The 26344-nt window shown below is 37.5% G+C and overlaps 1 protein-coding gene across 5 annotated transcripts in view; it reads left to right on the forward strand.

Moving 5' to 3' along the window:
* The window catches only part of ZNF143 (zinc finger protein 143), a 39251-nt gene that overhangs the window by 4899 nt on the left and 8008 nt on the right, over positions 1 to 26344 (forward strand). For 2 of the 5 annotated variants that reach the window (XM_017810306.1, XM_017810315.1), the window contains exons 2-11: positions 7747 to 7877; positions 8612 to 8704; positions 9166 to 9249; positions 9471 to 9551; positions 10600 to 10796; positions 14618 to 14692; positions 18981 to 19100; positions 20134 to 20209; positions 21955 to 22080; positions 25059 to 25238. In XM_017810306.1, the coding sequence (XP_017665795.1) occupies positions 7754 to 7877; positions 8612 to 8704; positions 9166 to 9249; positions 9471 to 9551; positions 10600 to 10796; positions 14618 to 14692; positions 18981 to 19100; positions 20134 to 20209; positions 21955 to 22080; positions 25059 to 25238 (1156 nt within the window). In that variant the 5' untranslated portion in view covers positions 7747 to 7753. The remainder of the gene's footprint in view (positions 1 to 7746; positions 7878 to 8611; positions 8705 to 9165; positions 9250 to 9470; positions 9552 to 10599; positions 10797 to 14617; positions 14693 to 18980; positions 19101 to 20133; positions 20210 to 21954; positions 22081 to 25058; positions 25239 to 26344) is intronic. The other 3 variants (XM_017810325.1, XM_017810333.1, XM_017810342.1) reach the window with 3 other exon arrangements.

Genomic DNA, 26344 nt, shown 5'->3' on the forward strand with positions numbered 1-26344 from the left:
TTCCATGCAGGATTTTTGGAATCCGTGCTGTCGGAAGACTCCTAAATTGTTCCAAACTGCTGACTGAAGGCTGTGCTGCCCACTGGGGTAGTCTCTTGGAAGCAGTGGTGCTGTAATAGTGCACCCAAGGCAGATGTGGTCATGGAACTGGATGTCTGCAGCAGGAGTTTAATTAGCTTTCTGTCAGCACTGCTGACAGCTCACATGCTGGTGGAACTACTTTGGCCTCCTTTGATTAACCAGTAATTTCTTCTTTCGTATATCGAAGAAGCACGTGAAGTAAGCAAACATATTTGGGATCAACCTGAGTCTTTTCTACATGTGTAGGACTTCTTGGTGGGTGGCTTTCGGATCTGCCTGTGTTTAAATACCATACATTTGGAAATAATAGCAACCTAAGCACTCCCACAGTGTGAAATTACACACATATGCATCATCTCATAATATTATATATAAAATGCCTACATTGATCTCTGACAATAGGTTTAACGTTCACAATTTGTAGATGGTATTTGCAATGTAAACTGTATGGTAATGACTTTTGGGGGGAAAAGACTGCTGGAACATAAAGTAATTTTGTGAGGCTAAATATGGTTCTCACTGCCCAAGTTATCACTGCTCTCACTGAAGTCAGACTTGTGCATTGTTCTGGCAGTGATAAATTTGGTCTTGCATTTATCTCTTATTTTGGAGGAGATACCAAACACTGTGGCAGTGAATTAGTCTTGAACTGCATTATTATCAGGATGTATCTCTTGTGGAACAGAAGAGTTGAAATACTCTAAAAAGAGTAAAAAGGAGCCTTGAGTTTGACTGCAAGCCTCTGCTTTGGGCACCTGAGTCTCTGGAGGTAAGATGTGCTGCCACCCCGAGCATGTACATCGAGCTTATACAGTTGGCAGTGCTGTCAGTCTTGGTCAGGTTCTTTTCCAGGGCCAGCCTTAGAGCCCATGGTTTATAATTCACACACCTTTACCATGTAGAAAATTAGAAAATGATTGTGTAATTTGCTGTTAAATTGCATATCTTGCCCCTTTACCTGAATCCAACTATTGTTACCAGATTCCGTAGTAGAGGTTTTTATTCTGTGTTTCAGCCTCGTTTCTTTTTTTTCATGTGGATGATTAATGTGGTGGAAACTGATGTTTAATTATGTTTTGCATTTACAAAAGACTGGAGAAGGTACAGTAAAAGACACTGAGATTATATGAGAAATATTTAGAAGTACCTGACATTAAACAGTCTGTTATATTTATTTGTTGGAAGTCAATCTGAATGATTACAGCATAAACCCCAATATTTCAGTGCAGTGGTAAAGTACTGGAAAAGGTAAGGGCTGTTGATGAAAACAGAAATCCATGTCTATTGAAGCATTTGTTCAAAGCACCCACAGGATCTAGATTTCATTTCTGACCCTGCTGCAGATTTCTCCTGTAATACTGGAAAAGATTAACATAAAGGTACATAGGGGAACAGAAGTAAGATTGTGAAGTCTTTAGTTCTCCTGTGTTTGTATTTCTAAGCTTATAGGTGACAAATGACTTCATGTAATTAGTAAAAAAAAAATGCTGAAAGTCCTCTTGGGTCCTCTAAAAAAACTTTGTGTGGACAAGCAATTTTCCAGTCCATGCCATACATTTTTTGCATTGAGACCTAGAAGGCTATACTGCATATGAATTATCGATTGAAGTGTATTTGACCAGATTGTTAATTGTAGGTACTAATTTTGGTTTTTCACAAATGTTTGTTACTTTGACTAGTTTTGTGAAATTACTGATATTTGCAATCATGTCAGTTGTTAAGGGCCCTAATGCAGCCAGTATCCAATTCAGAAAAAGCTTGATTACATTACTGTGCTGACATACTTGAACTGATTTTGGGATCCAGCTTTGTCAAACATGGGAGTGCTGTTTTCTAAAATTTCTTAATGAAAGTTCTACTACTATGAAGTTATGTGTCATTTGCTGTCTTACTTTTCCTGATTGGTTTTTATTTGCTACTTTCATAAATTTTATAAAACTACAATGGTTTTGTACATTATTTAGAAGTGTATTAAAAATAAAAGTGATGTTTCTTTTAAAATGAAATAAGTGGGTATTATTTCAAACTTCTCAGTGCTGTCTTCGCGATGGGAGTGAACAATGACAAAGTTACTGAATGTCTGGAGTAGCTTTTTTCCTGTCTGTCTTTCCCAGTTCTTTCCGCACATTCAAGATTGTACTTTATAACAGTAAGTTTTCCATGACTGCTATTACAAACTTTATTCCATTTCCTGTTAATTATCCTCTAAGCATCATCTTTTTTTCTCTAAGGAGTTTCTGCTACTGCAGGTTTTTTCCTTTGTCCAGCCATGCAGTGATATAGTCATTCTTTAAATGATGAATTCCTGCTACTTTTCAGTTTCACTGGGGGCTTCCCATGCAGTACTTCCTCTCAGCTGCTGGAGTTCCCAAGTGCCCCGAGCCCCCTTTCTGCTCCATGGCAGCCATGCTCTCTTCCAGCTCTTCCCTCACTTTTTAGCTGCCTGAGTCCACCTGCTGTGTCTTAGTTGCTTGATTCCTGGTTTTAGTGGAGATTCCTCTTTCCAGTTGCTGAATTGAGTTTACGTAAAAACCACTCTTTTAACATTGCATCTTTTCTCCAAAACAAGTGATGGCACCCAGATGTTATTTGAGTGTTAGTGGGGAAAAATATAAGAGGTGGTCTCTAGATGGGCAACTTGATGAAGTCTTCATGAAAAATACTTTAACCACCTCCCCTGAGTGTTGAGAATTTAACATGTGCCTGAGTTCACAGTTTTTTCTGTTCAGCTAATTTGCAGGGGGGAAAGGGGTGGTTTGGGTTTTTTTGGTGGTTTGGGGGTTTTTTCAATAAAAATTGTCCCTGTGCACTTAATCTGTCAGTGTTATACTGGGGTTACTGGCTGTTGCTTCCTTCTGTCAGACACTGTTTGCAGTTCAGAGATTTTTAGTCTAACTTCTTTGTTTGGGGCTGACTTTTTTTGAGAAGTATTCTAACCACCTTAAAGAATGGTAAGATTTTCTCTGCATGAATACCATAGGAGTATTTTGGTGACTAATTGTTTCAGGAATGCAAGATGTGTTACTGTCCTTGTGAAAGTCTTCCTGAATACCATTAACGTGCTTTTGAAAATTGCAACTTGAGTATGGTCTGTGAAGATTTGCAACAGAGTTCAGGAAGTCAAGTCTCAAATTTTCACTTCAGTGAGTACTTCATGACTAAGCCTGTACTTTTCTGTAGGACAGCTCTTAAGATTAAGCAGAACACATATGCATCAATCTTGCTGAGCTGCCACACAGGCTGCACCCCAGGGTTCCTGTCTTTACCTAAAAATGGGTGTTTTCAGCTGTTTTTCAACTAATGAGTTGCAGTATTTGCAGTGGGTAAAGGAAATTTTCCCAGATTTTTGCAGACAAAACTTCTGACAGGTTTAAAGAAAAATGCTTAGTGATGCAAATGCACAGAAATAAAAGCAATGAGGTGGGTTAGGGGGAAAAGGCTGGTGAGATCCAGATTGGAAAAAGGATGGAGACAGATATGCTGGAAGCTCAGGAAAAAGCAGCATATAAGCCAGTTAGGGGAAAAGAGGGTGGAAGAGAGTGACTGAGGTGGACGTAAGGGAAGAGATTCGAGTTTGATGAAAACAGACTGGTTTAGAAAAAACAAAGCAAATTAAAATATGTTAGGAGGGTGGATGATATACCAACAGAATGGGGATACTGTTTTAAGTGTGTGCATTATGAAAATTATCCTAGAGCAGTTAAAGTTGGAAGGGACTTCCAGAAGTTATCTGCCCTGATCGAGGCAGATCTCATTAGACCAGGTTGCCCAGGGCTGTGTCAAGTTGAGTCTTAAACACCTGCAAGGATGGAGAGCCCATAACCTGTTTTGGCAATCTGTTCCTGTATTTGACCACTCTTACAAAATAATGCTGTAGCAGCAATCTCTGACAGGATGATCATTTCTCTACAGGCCAACTTTACATCTTTCCTTGTTCTCAGAGCTCATAGCCCTGTCTGGTTAGTCTGTGTTCTCCACTGGGGAGAAGGAAGAGAGGCTGAAAGGGAGCAGCACACCCACTCTTGGCTGAGGGTTCTCCTCCCTGCACAGCAGTGACAGAGCAAAACTGCTGTCACCAAAAAGGGAGCGAGAGCTGGGAGTTGCTGTCTGGGAGGGTTCCAGTGCTCCAGCCTGTTATGAGGAATGTGCTTCCAAGGTGGGTCTAAACATGAAATCTCTTAAATCATAGAGGCAGGAAGGTGATAGACAGTGCTGTGATGGGCATGTAGAACAGACCAGCACTAAGAGAAGACTTGGAGGCTAGTACAGAAGGAGCTGGTGTGGACATGGGAGTATTTTAGATTGTTCTGATAAGAAGGGTGAGATTATATTTGGGAAGAGGGATGTCCTGAAAATTTGGTATCATGGTAAGACTGACTGAAGAAGGAAATTAGTACTTCAAGGAGAAGGGATGGAGCTGAGGGTAAGAAACTTAGTGGAAGGACTGAAGATTGGGAAAAGGATATATTGGAAGGGATCATTTAAAGTAGCTAAAACTGGGAGAAAGCAGCAATACAGTCTGTGTAAGTTACTGTGTAAGATGGTAGTGATTGTCCAGATCATGTGGAATAGAGGAAAATAGTAGACATTGCTCTGTGTGCAGCAGTTCACTTTGGTTCTTTTCAAATGTGTGATACTTGTTAGTCAGCAATGCTACAGTAACAAACACTGAAACAATTTAGACAAATACTATTGCTCCTTCAGCCCTTGAATTTATCTTGTATTAGATTTCTTCCAAAATAGCTACTCACCCCTTAAGCCATTGGTTCTGCTCAGACTCTGTCAGACCTGTGCAGCTGTCTGTGTTGATGGGACTCCTCACTGCTGCCCCAGAGGTGAGAGAAGAGCCCTAAGCCCTGGAGGAATACTCGTCAGGCTTACCTGAGCTGAAAGGCCTTTGAGGAGCAGTCCCTGCTGGAATTGTTTCACTGTACAGTTCTAGTCAAAACCAGTGGTTGTGTAGCCTTTCTTTGCTGTGTGAAATGGTCTGGCTCTTTTGCAACCTGCTTCCATGAGGTGTCCTGAAGATTCAGTGAATGGAAAATCCTGACACCACAGACCTCTGTTAGCAGTTAAGAAGACAGACCAGACCCTCTGTGCACCACTAGCGTATAATACCATAATTACTTCATTTAACTTCCTACAAGCTGGCAGTACTCCAGAGAATCAGTCCTTCAGACTGGTCTGGAATAAATCTCATTTTGCTGCTAGTTTTTTTAACTGCATCAGTACTCTGATCTTATTTGCTACATAATACATGAGTGCTGAGAGTAGGGCCACTTCAGTGCCTGGTTAGGCTGATTCTGGTTAGGCTACAGCATGTTGTCCCATTTTTAGTTTGCAAGCAAAGTGCTTCTTAAGTATTTTCTCCCTATTTTGAGATTGGGGGTCATGAGTAGTAAGGAAAGAAGTTACTTGTCCAAAGGCACTGATGTGGAGATCGCAGAGGAAGAGGTTGAACTCAGGATCTCTTATGTCCTCATACAATTCCTTGTCCCTTAGATTATAGTATCCAAAAACACTTTAATATTTCATTTTCTTCAGAAGCATCTAGTGTAAATGTGATTTAGTCTGGATGACTTCTCTGCACTGGCTCTTTTTTGGTTGTATTAGAACTCTTTTAGTGGCCTCATTTTCTGTAAAAGCTTTTCATGAAAAGGATGCTGGGAAGAATTACCCATCTTCTCTTGGATGTTAAAAAAATCTCTCACACCCATTTTGAATTATATTTTGGTTTCTATCTTAATTGTATCTTCTTTTCAATGCCAGAGTTATTCCAGGTTCAAATTCCATATTACAAACCAGTATTTTAATCTTCTTTATGTTCCAGGTAGAAATTATGGAGGATTTTAATCTTGGAAGGCATATTTTTTACTGATAAACTGATCATTAGTCATGTTTTTTTCTTGTATGATTTTCAATGTAGCACACGAAAGCAGGAGGCTTAAAACCTTCTCAAAGGTACCCTTTCTTTCTACTTTCTTTTTTAAATTCTATCTTTTCCATTAACTGGGCTCTTTAACAGTTACATATGCTGTCAGTAATATCCTCATACCTGCCAAGGGGATTTTGACTCCACTTGGTGTACTTGGTGTAACAGCACATTAAAAGTTAGCGGGGTTTGGGCTGTGGGAACACACTGATTTGTGCTCAGCCCTGGCTGAAGCCCTTCACGTGGCCAGAGCTGCTGCTTGTGCCTCTGCTTGTCCTCTGCTCAGGCTAAGAAACTGAGGTAGCTGCCTGCAGCTCTAGGAAATAGTCTGGCTCACTATGTACACTTGGATGTATTTGGAAAACATGACTTGGGTATAACTTTCAACTACTAAATGAGTGTACCGACCTTTTAAATACTGCAGGCGTGCTGGAGTACCTACATGGTCTAATTTTGCATTCCTTATTTACTTTCAATATAGGCATGGTTTTCTCAGTGGTCTCTGAGACTGTTGATGAATTATCCAAGGGCAGATTTCCGAGAGTTAAAAATAGTTTAGTTACTTAGAAATGTAATCATAAGTAAATTAAAAACCTTAGATTATTCTTCTCAGCCTTGAATTATAAACCAGCAGGTCATAGAACCATAGTAGGATTGAAAGCTGTGATTGTTTATCTGTAACCTTTCTGTGAGATTATCTAACTGCTTCTTACTGTAAGAAAAACTCTCGACTACCAAGAGGTTGGAGAGGGGGGAATGTAATGCTCTGTAGCCTAGATTCCAGTTCCATGTGATGTTTTTTTTCCCCTCACTTTTCATCCACATCTAAGTGGATGTCACATTATTAACTAAAGGGCTTGCAGAACTCGGTTTTATGTGTGGTCAAGTTTTTTTTCTCCCTGTGGTTAAAGCCAACATCTGAGTTAGCAGAATGCAATGTTGTATATTTCCTTTATAGCTTCTTAATTTAGTAATACTGAAAATTTTTAATAGCCTTTCAGGTTCAGTAAACTTATAAATCTCACATATTGAAACATGCCTGGGTAAAAAAATCAGTATCCAAAGGGATGGCTATATCTGGTTCTGTGAGATAGAGCAGTCACTCCCTAGTCACTATGCTGTTGTCTAAGTAACACATTTCATCATGAGATACTTCACTATTTTCAAGGACAGATTTTTTTTTTTTTTAATTTAAACAGAAGCCTTTCTGAAAAGTCTAGGGAAACAGCTGGATCATTCTGTTAGACTTACTAATGAAGTGTGCATTTCCCAGTGTGTGCTAGTTTCTATCTGGCACTGGAGAGATGTTTAATTTATGCAGGTAAAGGTCCACTGTTGTCAGGGGTGACCGTGGGTGAATTTTCAGCTATATTTTAATTCTGGGGACAAACAGATATCATTACTTATACCGTCATTACCACCATTACTCTTTCTACATTGGCTAAATAATTTATATTTAACTGAAATCTAAATGTGGTGGATGCACTATAATTTAGTAACTACTACCTGAAGTCCTTAACAGCTTAGTTAATGCAGGAGGTAATGTTTACTTATTTCAGATAACTTTTATTCCTTGGAAGTATTTTCCAAGTAAGTCAATAATTCTTTGCATCTTTTTTATGTAAAACATAACAAAATATTTGTAGCAGCTGTATAAAAATCACATTAAACTGGGATTAACTGGTTCTGGTTCTGTATTTAAATTTTCTATTTTGTGAATGCTTTCTTTCTAGGTAGACAATGTTATTAGCTCAGATAAATCGAGACTCTCAGGGAATGACTGAATTTTCTGGAGGAGGAATGGAGGCCCAGCACGTGACTCTGTGTCTAACAGAAGCTGTAGCTGTGCAAGGTGAACCTTCAGGTTAAAATATCTCTACGTTATTGTGTCTTTCCTCTTTGAAACTCAGATAAAACTCTAAAATTCATGTGCATTTGAAATGAAAAATCTTACAGACAATAGTTAACTGAGATCCACTAATTTAATTCTGAAAGGAGATTGTCTCTTAATTAATAGAAGTGTAAATGTGCCAAAATGCAAAACATAAAATCTGACTTTATTCTCAGTATAGTCGTACTGTTTTATACTTTGTAACTTCAGTTTATATCTGTGTATTAAACAAGTTTTAAATAGATTAATGACCTGAGACTGGCTTAAACTTAATGTTTTCTGACAGCTTTATTATGATTATACATGATTACAAACTCTTTCTCGTATTTTAATCTAAATAGTTTTGTGTGTATCAATGACAGTTAGTGTTGTACAAAACAAAATGATCAATACAAGTATATATATTGTTATTTAATTGTTAACTCTTGTGGCCTAATTTGTAGTTATTTATTTTGTGTCATTGTATATTTTTTTAGTTAAGGAAAATAACATTTTAGCTGTCACGTTTACAGAGCAAAATCTTGAACATATGACCCAAATATGTGGTCAAGGTTCAAAAACCAGAAGGCAAGTAAGAACTACTTGCCATTATTATTTCTGATGTCAGTATGCTTTAAGGGGATGTAATAATTTATGGAGATCTTTAAGTTGAGATTTCTAGGGTTTGATGCTGGTTATAGTGAACCTGAAATTTTTTTCACTGCCAGATGGGGACAACTTAGAAAACATGGAAGGTGTAAGTTTGCAAGCAGTTACCCTGGCTGATGGCTCCACTGCTTACATACAGCACAATTCTAAAGGTATGTAAAGGACTGGAAGTTGATGAGTATTGAAATGGTATCCCCTTTTTAGCCCTCTCTTTGGAGTTTAAAGTCAGGGAAAACCTGTACAATTTTATGAAGTTCCAATTCCAGTTGGAAATTACAGGTATTACAGTAATAATATAAAATAATTATTTTTTTCTGCTACTAATAAGATGCAAAAATTAAATTCAGAATATAAATCAAACAAAAGTGAAGTGATCTTTACAGTTCAAACCGAAATATTAACATTCTGCCTACTGGGCAGGACAGCAGACCTTTTCCATTTTTATAATTCCAGAATTTTAAAACCTCCATACAGTCACACTGTGCTTACTCTTTACCAAACATTATTTCTTGCTAATATTTTATTTATATTTTAATCCAGAAAGTATCTATCAACTGTGTGTTTAAACTGTGTTAGACAATTAGAATTCTTAAAAATATTCTATATATTTCAGATGGTAAATTAATGGATGGCCAAGTAATTCAATTAGAAGATGGTTCTGCTGCTTATGTTCAACATGTACCTATGCCTAAAAGCAGTAAGTGCAATAATACAAGAAATATGTTATAAAATAATGTATTACTGGTAAATATTGATATCAATTAATTAACAGTCGTGATAATAGCTTGATTTCTTATTGTAATGGAAACAGTCATGAAGAGATCTTAGGTATTTTGTAATCCTAGGTATTTAGTGTTTAATCTTTCCAACTAAGGTATTCTTCAGACTATTGTTGAAGTTCTGTAATTCTGTGAACAGGGGACAGCTTGCGCCTGGAAGATGGACAGGCAGTTCAGCTGGAAGATGGAACTACGGCATTTATTCATCACACCTCGAAAGGTAACTTCCTTTTTTCAAGTGTGATTTGTTACATTAGTGTTCAACAGAACTTCAGCAGTATCAAATATGATACTCTTGTAAACTATCAGGGTAGGTAGTGTGATTCCCACTGTAAATTACTTGTTGCCTTTACTTTGTGACATCTGAAAATTGTTGAAATGAGACTGGTTCGGTTCGCTTTTTGGGTCTCATATAACAGTTGTAAACAGAATCCAAACCAGCATATTCCACATTTTTTTTTAACCCAGGGTCACATTAGAGTAAGTGTATGTCATGTTAGTAGAGAATGTAAGGCCTTTACAGATGTCAGCAATAATTGCATGTGAAAATGGAAGAGAAAGAATTAGGTAAGAATCGGTCAATCCTGCTTGAGCTAAAGAATGTAGAGATTGGCTTACATTTTAAAGATCATGCTATTGATGACTTTGCCATTAGACAGTAGGGCAGAAAATGTGACAGCTGGCAGTCAAGAATGCAAATGTATTTATTCCAAATGAAAACTTATGTTTCTGTAGAAGATGATTATACTAGTCCTGGAAATAATACCACTTATCTAGAAAAAGTGATCAAGTATATATTTTAGGTCTATTTAAACCAGTGTGACAATACCAGGAGGAGAGAATGTAATAAAGAATTTTTTTGTTAAAAGTAATGATATAGTTTATGTGTTTCTTTGCATATTTGCATGATTCTGTTCTTAAAATGATCAGATCTACAAATTCTAAAATCTGAAGTATTGACATCAATACATGCTACTTTTATTGTGAGTGGATATGAAATGGAAAGCATTTCCTTTGTAAATAAAGACCAATATAAATTTTTGTTTGTACTATCATAAATGCAGAAATAAAACTATAGGAGGTATTGTCTTGAAAAAAATTTTCTCAGTGCTATTCATAATGTTATTTTAAATGTTTATATTTCTCATATATTTCATATGTATTTATGACTTCAGGAGACATTTCCTAAAGAGCAGTAGTTTCCCATGTAACATACAGACATTGCTGTTCCTTTTAGAATCCTAACACTTTGTAATACCCTTTCTCAGACAGTTATGACCAGAGTGCATTACAAGCTGTCCAGCTGGAGGATGGAACCACTGCCTACATCCACCACACGGTGCAAATGCCACAGTCAGATACCATTTTAGCCATTCAGGCTGATGGCACAGTGGCAGGTCTTCACACAGGGGATGCTGCCATCGACCCAGACACCATCAGTGCTTTGGAGCAATATGCAGCCAAGGTACACTGAGAGATGTTTTCTCCATCCATGATGTTTTAGTGTAGCAGCAAAAGCCAACTGTCGTCTAAGAATTAAAATGGTGATTAAGAGAATCTTAGACTCTTAGAAGAGAAAACACCAAATTGTCATGACAGTGCTTCACTATCATGAGCAGCTCCAGTGCGTAGTGTTGCAGAAAAAAGAAAGAGTGAATTCTGAAGTCAGACCAATTTGGAAAGCAATTTACATAGCTAGATAATAATCTTCTCTATAATACAGCATTGCAAAGGAGCCTCTTGAAAGGACAGTGTTTGGGGAGAAGGACAAAGTTAAATTATTCTTGTTAGCCACTAGTGCTGGATTTCTTTTTTTCCTGAATGGGAAGAGAACGGCCTGGTGTACTGGGCAAGGACAATGTATTGTATGAAGCATAAAACAGATAATTGACAGTTACTAAGTTTGGAAAAAGCTTCTTTGATCCAGTAAAATGTAGTATGATGCTCAAAATTCATGCTGTTTGCTTACTGGTCTTCTGTAAAGCATGATGTAAGTATAGTAATGGGTGATGCAACTTCAGGACTGTAGTTTAGCAGTGTCCCAGTTGCTGGATAATGATCATCAGTGCTTGTATTACTCTGGAAAAAGAGTAGAATAAATTTTAAAATCTATTTTCTAATGTCACTGAGAATTGTCAAATCCTGGGAGAAGGCCAGTTAGGATAATTAAATGGCTTATGCACTATTCTTTCCGTTAGGCTTCTGTCTGTTACAATTGAGAGATCCTAACACAGCCAGTCAAATTGTGTTGTGTTTGACTATGCCTTAACATTTCATAAAATAAAAGATAATTCAAGGTTAGTTGAACTGTAGTGACAAACTTTTACGCATTCTGTAACTACTATTTCGTTAAGGTTTAAATCAGTCATAACTTTGCCCTTCTTAACCAGCAACTACATTAATCGTAATTTCTGATAAGTTTCTGTTTTGAGAAGGTGGAGAAGAAACAGAAGAAATGCAAATGAATTTGCATTTTTGCCCTGTTTATCTCAGTATGTCTTTTTTTTTAATTCTGTAATGTGAATTTGTTTTCTGTAGTTCGCTTGTGTCTACATTTAGGAAAAATTCTATTTATTTTCTTTAAACTTTCATCTCAGAACTTTATTCTGAAAAGTACTGCTCAAACCTCTGGAGAAAGTCAGTAGAAGTGAGTTTCCAAGTACTACACCTGGTTTACTTACAAAACCAAATAATAGCTCACTGGTCACAATTCCAAAAGGAGAATTGTAGTTTTGGGATTCTACTCCATATCTGTGTACACTTCACAGTGAGGCAATGTACACTTTCCATAGCAGCTTTTCAATGTTATAGACACATTGAAAAAGGTACAGGAAGAAATTAAATACATGAGGTAAGTGTATGATAGGATCTTATAAAATTTCAAATAGCACAAAGAAGAGTAGTGACTTGTCATTGTCTGTACCAGTTTCAGAACTGGAAACATCAGATGAAACTCTCAGGTGATGGGTTCAAGAAAAACAAAGGAAGAATACTTTTTCAGAAAGCACAAAATCAAGCCACAGCACTGCTTGTAGGATATTGTGGATGCTAATATATCCGTGGATTCAAAGAGTAATTAGATAAATTCATAGAAGAAAAATGTGTCCATGGCTATTAGGTAGGAACATGTGACTTCTGGTTCAGGAAGTTCATAAGCCGCAAATTACTTGGAGGTTGGAAGAATATTTTAGGGAATGCATCACTACATGCTTGGCCTGTTCGTTTAGTATTGTCCAGCATCTGCTACTGGCTGCTGTTGGAAGTGAAATGGTGCACTAGTATAGCCTTTAATTTGACTCACTGGAGGTGTTATGTTTTTAATTGAAGGCAGACTAAATCTTTCTTTAGAATATAAGACAGTCTTTTAGGAGGAACTCAAAGATCTGCCTTGGAATCCTTCCAGAATTCTCACAGTGCAGCAAAAGAGAGGTTAAAAATTGGGTATCTTTTTTTTTTTAAGGTTTTCTTTTCAAAACTTAAAAGGGCAAAGAACATTTTAAAGGCAGGTTGGAGAGTGGTGGTTCTGTTTTCCTGTCCTACATAACAGGCAGAAACAGCAAAGATCAGTGAGCTGCCCAGGATCAGTACAGAAACTATAAGAGAGTTCATACAAAGAGATCCAAGGAGACTACACAGAAGCTCACTGGAAGTGGTGGAATATGTACATTTTTCATTGCCCCTCACTTCTCCTTCAGGCATGGCATTACTTGCCCACATCTTGCAAAACACGTGCAGACTTAACTGTAGTCCTCTTAATTTTGAGCTGAGTCAATGCCACCTTCCTTCCAAAGCAGCCAAGGAAAAAAGAGAGAGATCCTTGCTCTTGGTGAACATAAAGTCAGGAGGTATGTGATAGAACTATGAAGAGGTTACAACACATACTATCCTTCCATAAGCTCTTTTCCTGCAACATTATGGCTGCTGGCAAAGTACAGTTCCTGGGATTTGTGCATGTCTCCACATATGCATGCACATTCTGTTTGGATCATTTGTTTCCAGTGGCATTTATGAAGTTCTAATTTCATTTCAGCAGTTGCTTTCTCAACCAACAACAGGAGTTTCAGGATGAAGTAATTTAAGTCTCCTTTCTGTGAAGGTTCTCTCCCTTCCCTTTAAAAATTCCACAGGAGAAGGTCCCAAAATGGCTGTTGTTTCCTCTAAAAAAAAAAAAACAACACCCAAAAGTTACCTGCTTTCAGACTGTTTGCAATCTCTTTGTAATGTAAACTTGCCTCTACTTGGGCCCTTTCCTCTTCATTGTTTTACCTTGAAGTTCCCAAGAGTTTATTGCTCACAATTGTCTGATTTAGAGAGATGGTACAGTCTGAAAACCTTCTTATGGGACAAGTTCATCTCCCATATCCAGGCTGATATGCTTCAGGCATCAGCTTTACACAACCACCAGCATTCTCAGGAGCCTGCTCTGGCCTCCGTAGGGAAAGGACTTGAGCATCCCAGCTGAGGTAGGGTTCCTGCCAAGCTGCTGTAGAGATTAAAAAAATCACTTAGACTAAGTTCAGGTGCATTAATCTTGGTCTTGAGTATAATGGATGCAGAGAGTATTGTGAATGCCTGTGATTAATACAGAGGCCATTAAGCAATGGGAAACTATATAAAGTATACTTTAAATTAATTTTTTCTACAGTGACTAATAAGACTGTTCTTCGAGTTGCTGCATGTGAGAGAGTTGGGTTTGTTTTTTTTTTTTTAAACTGAGTAATTATATTTTTATTTAAATAAAAATGTCACATTAACATCTAATATTCTTTCAGATATTTTTATAAGCTCCTTGGAAAGCAGAAATACCTTTCTTCTCCTGTAGAATGTTTTTAAAAACAAACCCATAGAGCAATACATAAGTCCTTGCTTAGCTGTTGTAATTTGACTAGTTCAAATTGAGATGTAATACATATTGTCTTAACTCCTTTGGAATCAAATTACCTGTGCTGTTCAAAACAAGTAATTTCTGCTTAATAGGGAGTGAGATTTATTCCTTCATAATAAGGATCTATGTTTCCTTTTTTTGTTCTGTCAGAACTTAGTATTGTTAAATTTACAAAATTTATAAAACAACTTTGCACTCCCTTTGCCTGTCCTGTAATGCAGGTGCTGCATGTGGTGATTTTAGTTTTATGACAGCTAATGTACTACAGGATCACCATGTTTCAAGAGGGAGCTAGAGAGCTATGAAATAATAAGCCCTCAGGATCCACCTGTAACCCTCCGTCTTTCAAAGGAGTAAAAATAACCTGTAAATGTTTTTCCCATTTGAATTTTGTTTTTCAGGTGTCTATTGATGGAAATGACAGTGTCAGTGGCACAGGAATGATAGGTGAAAATGAACAAGATAAAAAAATGCAGGTATGTGCCCAATACAAAATAAGTCTATTAATTTCTTCTGTCTTCTCTGCCCAGCAAGGTGCATGATAGGTAGTCCTGTAGCCATGAACTGGGGTCTGCTGCTACCCCTCAGGAGTTTTAGATCTCAAACCTATACAGATAGATTATATTATCTCACTTTGCACAAGATGCTGTCACAAGATTTTAAAAAGATCATCTAATACTTACTGTTTTCTAGGGGTTTTTTTGTTAAAAGGTAATTGAAATTATGTTGGATTTCTAAGATTTTTCAAGCTGACCTGGGTATTTCATCAGTAAGAGTTGTTAAGTATTTCGGAAGTTCTTTTCCAGAGAATGAACTGACTTTTGACAGTATTTAAAGCAGAAAGAATGCTGTCTCAATTCATTACTTATTTTCTTCTCAAGAGTGACCATTCCAAGCATATGTCTGGAACTGTTCTCTCTTTGATGACTTATTTTGATTCCACTTGCCCTGTTAGGGTCTCTGCCTTTCATTGCAAGTCTTATAGGGAATAAGTAGATAAGAATGTTGTTCCTTGTGAATGCTTAAAGAAGCAGAAAAGTACTTCCATTTCTTATTTTGGATTTGTGTTGTTAGTACATAGAAATATAAAATCCTTTTCAATGTGAAAAGATTATCTTAAAAGTTCAAGGGGTAATGGAAAATACAGGTGCAACTTATTAAGTCTCAAGCTGGTTTCTTTTCCCTGGAATCCTTAAAATTATGTATTTGACATAATATTTTATTAAAGGAAAAGACAAAGCAAAATGTATTTTGGGCTTAAAAGAGTTATGGCCAACAGCAAAAATAGTATTAAAACCTCTATACACTCATATGTTCAGATGACAAAATCAAAACTGGAAAATTCATTGCATTGAGAAATGTTTGCCCAGAGAAGCCTCATCTTTCCTTTGTGTTTAATTTAAGAAATAATGAACTAGATAAGGAGGAAAAATATCTTCCAACATAAAATACAGTATCTGTGATACAAGTTAGGTTCCACAACATTTAAAGCTGCAGACACTCTACTTTTGCCTGTGTGGCACGACTGTGGAAGGAGAGAATACCTTATACATGCATTATTTACTGTATCTTACTGTATTCAGAAAATGAAATTGAGAAATTCAGAGGGTTTGCACACTTGTAGGTTGGAATAGGGATACAACCCCAATAAAAGGTAAAATTCAAAGACAAGTAAGATAAGATCTTGGTTGGTTTTAACTGGAAGTAAGAGCCTATGAAGCAAAATTACCTGTGACAAGTATCCACTTAAATGTTGATTTTGGCCTCAGCCCCACACAAAGTAAATCTAAAGGTTGTTTTATCTTAGACATGTATGGCAACATATGTGCCGTATGGAAGTGTTCCAATCTTATGGAGCATTATATGTTCCAAACAAAAAGAGATCTGGTATTTCAAAAGGTATTGAGGCTTAGTCTCAAATTCTGACCCATATAAGGTGTCTTCAGTTGGCCAACTGAAGGGGCCCAAAGCTATCAATTATGTATGAAAATACAAATCATGTTTATATCTTGATTTAAGTAGATACCTACTTGTAACTCATTCTAAATTAATATTACTTGGGATAAAATAAACTCATATTTACACGTAGAATTAAATAGATGTATATTTATAAACTTTTTAAGTCCAGAGGTAACAGCTGTAGTACTGCTAAGCAGTCATTTAAACTTGCATGTGGTTAGTGAGGTGTTTCACCAAAGAAAAAAGCATAAAACCTCTTTGTGATTTCTACATGTGGAAAAAAAGACTCTGTGTGCCCAAATGGATATCCTACAGTATTTCCTTTCAAATCTGTCATACCCATCTGTTCGTAATACAGACTTCGGTTATATGATTCTGCTTTTACATATGCAGTATAAAAATCTTACCTGAGCTCTTTGTTACCTTTGTTTTTCTCCTGTGTTACCTATCTGAACTCAGGATGCATTTGTGATCTCTTAAAAATAGGGGGGTTTTTTAATTCTGTGTATTTAAAAGTATTTTGAAGCACACAGTTCCTCTCAGTAAGTTTCACATTATAAAGGTGCTTTATTTGCTACGTTCTTCTGACTTGGTGCCTCCTAACATCAGAATTTTTTAGTTTCCCTAATGTATTGTCTTTTAAGAACAGTAATTTTAATACTATATCTGTTCTTGTTGAGTGATACTAACTGAATTCTTAATAATGCTCGAGTCATACCAACTAATGTATTGTGAAGAAACACATACTTCTGCAAACAGTTGTTTGAACAAACCAGTGCTCATAATGTTAAACTGATTTTTTTCCTCAGTGTTCTGTTTGTTTTCTTTCTCCCCCTCTTTGTATCAATCTTAACACTGTTAAAATTATATCTGGTTATTTCCTTACAGATATCAGCACTATAGAACTGTTTTAATTTTCTTTTAAGCTTTGGCATACTTCAGCTTTATAGCAGATCTCTGCAAGTATATACATATTTTACATGCTAAAACAACAAAGAAATAGTAGTAGGTTTACTGATAGGAAAAAAAAAATCAGTGCTTCAGTGCAGGTGCTCAACCAAGAGTATTCTTTTTGATCCTTAATATATTGAAGTGACTTCTGTGATTCATGCATCATAGGTTAAACAATAGTATTAATAATGGGTTTCTTGATCCAGTAGGTTTTGTTTTTCTCCATGGTTCCAGAGAAGCTTTTCTGAAGTGATGGAGTTGAATGTTTCAGTTGCTTAAAAATTTTATATATAACTTTGCTTCCTTAGTCTTAAGAACAGTCTGAAGGTAACGGGGTATCCCATCCTCTCTGAAGTATCTGTAGGAATATTGTTCCCAGTCAAATTTCTGATCCATCTGAATGAGGAAATAGAGGTTGATGTGCAGTTGCAGGGCTGCAGTCTTGCTGGGATGAGAGGGATGTGGTGGGAGAATTCAGACAACTGAAGTGCTGTGATGGATGGATCCAGGCTCTTTAGTAAGGCCAGGTGGGGAAGGAGAGAAGCAGGAGCTGCCCTTCATGAGGGAACAGCAGGACTGCAGAGGGCTCTGCTTTGGGATGGGTGATGGGTCAGAATGACCAGCATGGGTGGGTTGTGGTCTGCTAGAGTCCATGGTCAGGAAGAACATGAGGCCTTCTTCAGACAACTGGAAGAAACCTCATGTTCACAGGCCCACCTTTTCATAGGGAATTTTAACAATCTCACTATCTGCTGAAGGACATCACAACAGGGCATGTGAAATCCAGGAGGATTCTGGAGTTCAGGGATGGCAACTGGCAATCTAAAGCAGGTTACAGAGCAGCTGGCAAGGTGAGAGACACTTTGCTGGACCTCAGTTGCCAAGAATTAGTTGGGAATGTGAAGGCTGGGGACAGCCTTCAGGAGTCTCCATCCTTAGAGATACTTGGAACCCATTTGGATACTGCTGTGAGGAACTTGCTGCAGCTGACCATGCTTTGAGCTGAAGGTGTTGTCTCCTCATCCATTCTGTGCAATGTTCTTTTGTACAGTTGAGAATAGAACTGGATCCATAAGAAAAGAGAGGTGGTCTAATAGGGCAGACCTTTTAAAATAGTCTCAATTACTTTGCATACAGTTGTATCAAAGTGCTTACATTTGGGCTTCTGCTCTGTTCAATCTGTATGAAAGGTTCTTGCATGTCAGTGTAAGCCTTTAAAAGGGGTTTAAGTTGCCTCCTGAAGCTATTCTGTGTGTTTTCCTATTGTGTCCTGCCAGAAGGGAGAGTAGAACCTAGCTCAAATTGCTCCAATTAGTTTGATCAAAATACAGGCATTGCGGACCAAGGACAGAATGCTTTCCTTCATTTTCAAAAAGTGCTCATTATAAGTGCATTTAATTTAAATTGACCTTTCCATGAACTTTATCTTTGAAAGTGGTCTGATTTATGGCTAATCTCCCTTAGGAGCAGATCCAGTGCCTTAAATGTAATCTAAGATTCTTCTGTCTACTCATTTGGTTGTTTTACCACTGTCTTGTTTTTTAAAGTATTTTGTCTTTGCTATTTGGCTAATTAATGCAAACATTTAAATTTGCTAGCTACAAGTATGTTTTACAGTTTCTCTCATCAGAATTTATGCTTTTCAGTTATTTATTTCTAGTTAGTTTATTTATTGAGGACTAAGAAATATGTGGCATAGCAAAGAGAAACAAAAGAAACCTGTCATAATCAGCTCTGGCTTGATAGCAAAATAAAGTTGTGTGACTTCTCTGATCCATTTTGGTTGTTGGTTTTTTTTAGTGTGTGGTTTGATTGTGGGTTTTTTTGATTTCTTTTTTTTATTTTTACCTTAAGATTGTCCTGCAAGGACATGGAACAAGAGTGACTGCAAAATCTCAGCAGACTGGAGAGAAAGCCTTTCGCTGTGACTATGATGGTTGTGGCAAACTGTACACAACAGCTCATCATCTTAAGGTGAGGAGATATACAATGTGCATTGTTACTTTGTAGACACGATTTTTTTGGAAAGCTTGTGGTTAACAGTAATGGAAATGAACAGAGAGCCAGTTGCAATGGGGCTGTTTTGTCAAATGTTTATTGGATTGATTTTACAGGTTTATTGGATTGATTTGTCTCAGGTGCTCAGCTGAGTTTACTTAGTGTTCTGGCTAGATGCAGGTGTGGGATCATGTTAAGCTGCTCTATTGCCATAATATAAGAAATCACTTGTTGAGATTGTTTCCACCAGCAGTGTCACAATAATTCTGGAATCCAGTGTTCACTTTATCAACTTTTTTATCATGTATGCACGATCATGCAAAAATTCTATTTTTTTAAATATTTCACCATCATAATACAAAGTCTGGCTCTTCAAAATGATCTAACATTCAAAGGGAAAAGATGGAGCATCTTTGCTTTACAGATGGCAACTCCTTAATACTCTTCCTTTTTTAAATTAAGTAAAGGAACTACTGAGACAGTAAGGGCGTAGAGCTGTTCCCGTTCCAGCTGAGGCTGAGGTAATCACCTGTTGATGAGGTAACCTCTTTGCAGTGCTGCCTTGTCTCTGACTAAATAGAGGTGCCAGTGAGTAGCCGACTCTATGGATCACATGCTAAACTGGTGTCCTTGCTGCAGAGGCTTCATGCAATATAAGAGGATCATTGGAAGCATTCAGCGGAGGCAAAAATCAGATAGAGAGTGGGCTCTGAGGCATGTTTGCATATCATCTTTAATGTAGATGCATGATGGCAACTCTGCCTGTGTTTACAGAAGTGTTTTGTGCAAAACTGACTGGAAGGATCAGCTTAAACTTTGGAAAGAGACATCTTTAGTTTTAGGGAAAACGTTGTTACCATATTTCATTATTTTTCATCACTGATATAAACAGACACTTAAATGTGAATCTTAGGAAGAGAAATAAAACATGTTGACTTTGAGAATGAACTGTTTCTGTGCTGAAGTAACCAGATATGTTTCATTAAGTCTCTGTCTTGGATGTCAACAGGTGCATGAAAGGTCACACACAGGAGACAGACCGTATCAGTGTGAACATCCTGGATGTGGCAAAGCCTTTGCAACAGGTAATCTTTTGTAGGCTAGCTCCTCCTGCTTGTTACTGTTTGTCTCTGAATAAACTGAGGTTTTAGTATTGTCTTTTTTAAACTGCTAAGTTGGTTGGCAGAACTGCAAAAAAAAAGTAATCTTTTCAGCTAGTGTAGCACATAGAAATGACAGAGGATTTAACTCGTAGTTACTGAAGGAGGAATGAGATGAAACACTCAACACTTCCCTTACTCTTCACCTGTTACGCTACAGTCAAATTTTAATGTTGAAAAATAGACCTTTCTTAACGTCAAATAGAAAGCTGTTGGCTAGAGGTAGATTGATGATCTTCTGATGTAAATTTGAAAGGAACTTCCATGGAAGATGCCGATTTAAGTGTTCTTTACTGAAGTCGTATCAGAATGACATCTCATGAAGTGAACTCTACATTTCATACAGACTGCTCTTAAATTATGCTCTTCCTGAGATTGAATTTGATAATGGAAAATGCAATTATGAAGAATGAAACAAGGAAGAAAGTGGAAGAGCAAGTCTTGTTTCAAATTCTTTTTCTTTGAATGTAAATTAGTATGTTGCTTAGAAAGGTTAGGCTTTTTTTTTTAATAAGTTTTTTTAAAATAAATTCATGTGATCTAATACATAAATGCTGGTGAGAAAGGTCAGAAGGGAAACAACCACACTTACAGAACTGCACCTTTAATTGCATAGTGTTTGTAAAGGGATTTCAAAACTCCACAATGAAATGTTCTCTTCTTTTGCAACAGACTGTATGGCTATAAACAGCTGTTTTCTACAACTACCATATTTTTGGTCAGAGCTGTTGTACCTCTGTAGTTCAGCAATCTTTGCCTTTGACAAAGTTCACTTGAATTACTGAATGCTCTTGGTTTAAATATGAAGCGCTCTCCTGGGTTGGATCATGAAATTGAGTTCATTTTAGATGTAAAGAGTGAATTAATGCTCAGCTCAGTACACATACTTTGTGTTTTCAAGAACATCAAGAATAGGAATTTCAGTTGTTTTGGGGAGAACACATTGTGAAATTAAAGCAAATGCCATTTTCTTATGGACTTTATTTGGTAGAAATATACACATCACTTGTGGGCACAAGTGAAATTCAGGTTTGTTTTCTAAAATGGCTGTTTCAGGCTTCTTTAGTCATTATATTTTCAGGGAAGTGCTGAAAGGAAAATCTTGGTAAAATGCTCATTGCAAAATAATTTACAGAGGGCCTGATCCAAAGTTCACTTTCAACTGGTAGAGTTTTTGATGATGATGAGTTCCTAAAACTTATCTTAAAGGGAATGAGTGTCTGTGACTGCTATCAGTTAGCACCTATATGTGTGCTTTTAATGCTAACTTCATTAGTGGAACTGCTTTTTCTGTGAGCGAATGTCATTGTGGTGACAGTAGTGAGAAGAGGTTAAAAACTAGATGGAATGCAGGGCACACAGCTTCCTCAGAAGGCAGAATAAACATTTGATCACGTTATAATGATTACAGTTTATCCTTCTGAAGGGAAGGAGAAGCATTATGGAAGTGTGTTTTCTTCACAAATGAAGGATGAAAGAATTTCTAAACTGTTATCTAGAGTTCTGCTGCTCTGTATAGTAGAATGAAGAGCTTGTGCAGAATGAAAGAGCAAATTTTACTCATCATCCAGTTTCCTGATTGGAATGGCAAGTGCAGGTTTTGATGGTGATGGTTTATGAGTATCCTAGTTTTGTGTTTACACTACTATAACATCCTTTCTGATCTTCAGGGTATGGGTTAAAAAGTCACGTTCGAACACACACGGGTGAAAAGCCTTATCGGTGCACAGAAGAAAATTGCACTAAATCATTCAAGACTTCAGGAGACCTGCAGAAACATATTCGAACCCACACAGGTACTATTATCACTCAGTACTTTTCTGTTAATTCACTGAGGTAAGGGGGTTTTTTCTGTTTGTTCATTTTGTGACTTTACACTTACAAAATCAGCCTGTGTGTGTTCTCTTTCTGAAGCCCAGTGAGCTCAACAGCATTTCAGCATGGTAAGCATTTACTGCAAATCCAGCATGCTTTTCTTGGAAAAAATGCCCAAGCATTCACACTGCTATTGTAAATGCACTAACTTTAGCAATGCCTCACTTAAATTGTCACAGAGTCACTTGTTGCCTTTACAGTTTCATCTGCAGCTGTAACAGAACAAGGAACTTTCCTCAATAATATGTCTCACCTTTTTGAAATGCCATCAGTGTTCTTCAGGTTTGGCGCTTTAATACAACTTGCATGGCAGCTTTATGAAGGTTGATACTTCTGAGCTTTTTATCCTGATTTCCCCTCTCTTTATGCAGCAGAAAGATGAACAAAAACATTATAGAAAACCAACTGTTAATAAAGCTTCCAAATGCATTAAAAAAAAGATCTTATATTTTTTCCAAAAAGATTCATTTGAAAGGCAAAACATAAATATAGACAGCATACACTACAACTCTGCAAAACTCTGGGTGTACTCATGTAAAAAAGCTTGCACAATGTCTCCTTTGCTCCTGAGATCTTAAAAAAAAACCCCAAACAACCCTTAAATCTAGGAAGAACAATCGATCACTTGCTAGCCTATACCATTAAGTATATTTATCTCTGCTAGAACACTGACAAGTTTTTCCACTGAACATTCTGAATCTTAGTGAGTAAAGAAGAAAAGACAAAAGAAATAGTTTGGGTTTTTTCTCAGATTAAAAAGATCAATATGGGGAGGTGGGATATAAATGCAGGCAATAAAAATTGTAAAACCTAAATATTACATCAAGATATTTCTTGCGCTTTCTCGGGCTTCTGTATTCAAAGAGTCTGTTGAGATTAGTGCTGTCGTGATGTTAAATTGGTCATCAGGATGAATATCTCAGCTCTAGAAGAGAACTGTGGATCTTGTGTACTGCATCAAGTACAGACTGTGGACTGAAAGGCTTCTGGAGTATGGACAACTTGATTAGCTGTAGACTTTTTTTTTTTTTTTTTTTTTACTTCTTTATGTCCACAGAAGTTGTGTGGTAATTTAATCTCTTTAATTAGTAGTTGAGGCAACACTTGAGCCAGCCTTATGTAACCAACCCACTTGAACAATATAATAGAATCATAATCTCCCACCAGTCCAGGGACCAGAGTGCAGGAATATCTTTTTTAGATTTCTGAGTAGTTTCGGGAAGCTAAAGAATGACAAGATTTTGCACCAAGTCCTTTGTGCAGATGGATGGAGCAGTGTGTGCTCATGCCCTATGCAAGCTGCAGCAGTGCACCCGATGGCGACAGGTCTGGGCTCTCCTACTCTCTTCCATGGCTCTGAAGCCTTTTCCTTCCTTTATCAGCCAGATCGGTATTAGTGCTTTCTTAATTATCTGCCTGTTTTAACCAAAAGTGATTTTTTCCCTCTCTTTGAGTAGCAGTCCAGTCTCACTTTCTGTGCCATCAAATGCTTGCCTCGGGTTCCTCGGTGACTTCCCCAGGCACACAACTCGGGGGTCAGAGAAGCTGTTGTGGATGGTACCTCATGCTGCAGTGGGGTAGAGCTTGAAGGCTTCGGACTTGCTTTGCATTTCTAGTGGTGCAGTTCTCGGTCACCTGGAAACAGGTCGCTTTGCTAAGTAGGACATTAGAAACTGAAAAGGCTGCCTTCTCTGACCGGTCGGGTGACATTCCTGCGGGCATTCTTTAAGAGCACTTTGTTTTCGTTTCTAGCTTAGTGTCTGTTGTTGGGCGGGGTTGGCTCTGCACCTCTGCTCCTTTCAGGCATGTTTGAGGTCCTGGCAGAAGCAAGGCTTAGGGGAGCCATGGTAACACAACACTGAGGCGTGTGTGCGTAATACACATGCTCTGCCTTGGCAAAGGCTTGAAAAACCTTCCTGAAACAACTGCCCGAAGGAGTGAATAGGAGTTTCCTCTGCCAAGGAGTTAACTGCTTTGGAGTTTTGTGGTATTAGTGTCTCTATAAGGACTTGTTTTTTTATTTCTGTCTCTAAGTACCTATTGTTGTATCTGCAGTGGTATTCTGCCCTCCCTTGCTCTTGGATTCTTCTCTTCGGTAAGCAGTATAGTGGGTGGAATATACTTAGCATTAGAAGTGCTGAGGTGCACGACAGCCTGTCAGGTGGCTCGAACTTCTCCAAACTCAACCCCCTTCACTCTCCCTCTCTGTGTGCTTTGATAGACCTGAAAGATCAGGAGTATTGTGGTATTAGTGGCTGGCCTTGTCTGGTGTTCACAGTGAAACGTTCTGGTGCAGGGTCGTAAGTTGTTGTGCTTAAATTTACATTACATTATTAGACTTACTTTAAAAGAATCTGTATTTGTGATTGCTTTGGTTTTGGGGTTTGAAACTTGAGTTTCATGGCTGTCTCTCTTTCTAAAGTTTGTTCTTCTCAGTTAAAGTTAGAGTGAGTTTTACTTACCCATTTGTATCTTGGTTATATGTTAAACCATGAAGGGTTTTTTTCATTTCATGAATTAACAATTGACAAATGTGCAAATGGTATGATACACTTGTTTTGGATAATATAGGTGTGAATTGGGGAGAGTATTAAGTACTTATTAGAATACAGATGATGTGGAAGCTCATCAAATCAACTGAGTGTTTTATACATTATAAAGTACTAATCTAAATGCTTCATAATTTAGCTTACAGACTGTATAATTTTCCCAAATTTTGCAAGTTTTTGCTAAACTAGAATACTTCACAGTGGTGTGTTCATGGTATTTCTGACTGAGGATCTCAAGGATAGAATTGGTAGCTTTGGATTCCTACATTCAGTCTAAGTGTAACTGAGTGTTTTTGTTCTTTTATAACTTTTGCATATGTACCTTTTCTTGTCTTTTTTTTTTTTTTCAGGTGAAAGGCCCTTTAAGTGTCCCTTTGAAGGATGTGGCAGGTCATTCACAACGTCTAATATTAGAAAGGTTCACATCAGGACACACACAGGCGAAAGGCCTTATTATTGTACAGAGCCGGGATGTGGGAGAGCTTTTGCCAGTGCAACTAATTATAAGAATCATGTGAGAATACACACAGGTATATGAGCGATGCTTTGTATTTTGAAGTGGAATCTGCTTGGGAGAGGCTGTCATTCTCCTTGTGAACAATGTTTTGGTGTGTTGTAATTGGGTATAGTCATGTTCATATGACCTGGCTTGGTGCTTCTCTTTGGGTCTCCTCTCCCCTCAGCAGTTAGGTTTCCCACCTTACTGTCAAGGCAGAATAATTTTGGATTGGATACAAAGTTTTTTAAAACATGCAAAACCTTGTCTTCAGTGGACATTGGGCTAAATCTTTAATGTGGTTCTGGGGCTTGCCTCACTTGTGAGCTGTTTTGTAAATAAATAACAGTAAAGGACAAGTCTGAGCTTTAACTTTGGCTCACTGTTATGAGTCACTCTTTCATCCCAGCTGTGTTTTCCTTGCTGCTGAAACTGTGGTCAAAACTTCCTTTTTATAGACTGGAGGTGAAAATACTTACCCAACTTCGATTTTCAGGTTTAGTTGGCAGAAAAAATCACCACAAATTTGAAGATTTTAAAATGTAAAAGCCTGTGATAGCCATATCATCTTGGTAGCATTATGTATTTTATAAAACACAGACAGGCTTCCTAGATCTATGTTCTGTATCTCAATTTATATTTTTACTTTACAATGTAATTTAGACATTTGTTTCATTGATTTTTAAGTAAAAGTTGTTTCTATATGAAACCATAATTGTTTAAACATATGCTTCCTGTAGATTTCTTCAGAGCTTCACAGACTCAAAAGTAGGTGATACTACTAGTGAATGGACATACCTGATCACTGAGGAAAAGTATGGGGTTTCCAGTAACAAAAGAAAAAAGTTCTCAATAGAATGGCAAACTGACATGGCAGCTTTCAGCCTGTATCATTCTGTCTTCATCAGAAGGATGTTTTAGATGGGATGAAAGGGGGAAAAAAATGGGCCCAACTTGTACTGGCAGTAGTTTTTAAAAAAAGGCAGTAAGAGATTGCATTGATAAACTTTGTGAGGATGAGCTTCACTGTTGCCTTTGAAATGAAAGTATGGTTGGTAATGAAGGTGCATATCATTTGCTGGCAAATTTTTTCTGTGCATCCTGGATCAAGTTCTCTTTGTCCCTCTTGTTTTCCCATAT

The sequence above is a fragment of the Lepidothrix coronata genome, unplaced genomic scaffold (genome assembly GCF_001604755.1).
Source record: "Lepidothrix coronata isolate B3197 unplaced genomic scaffold, Lepidothrix_coronata-1.0 Scaffold1, whole genome shotgun sequence".
NCBI lineage: Eukaryota > Metazoa > Chordata > Aves > Passeriformes > Pipridae > Lepidothrix > Lepidothrix coronata.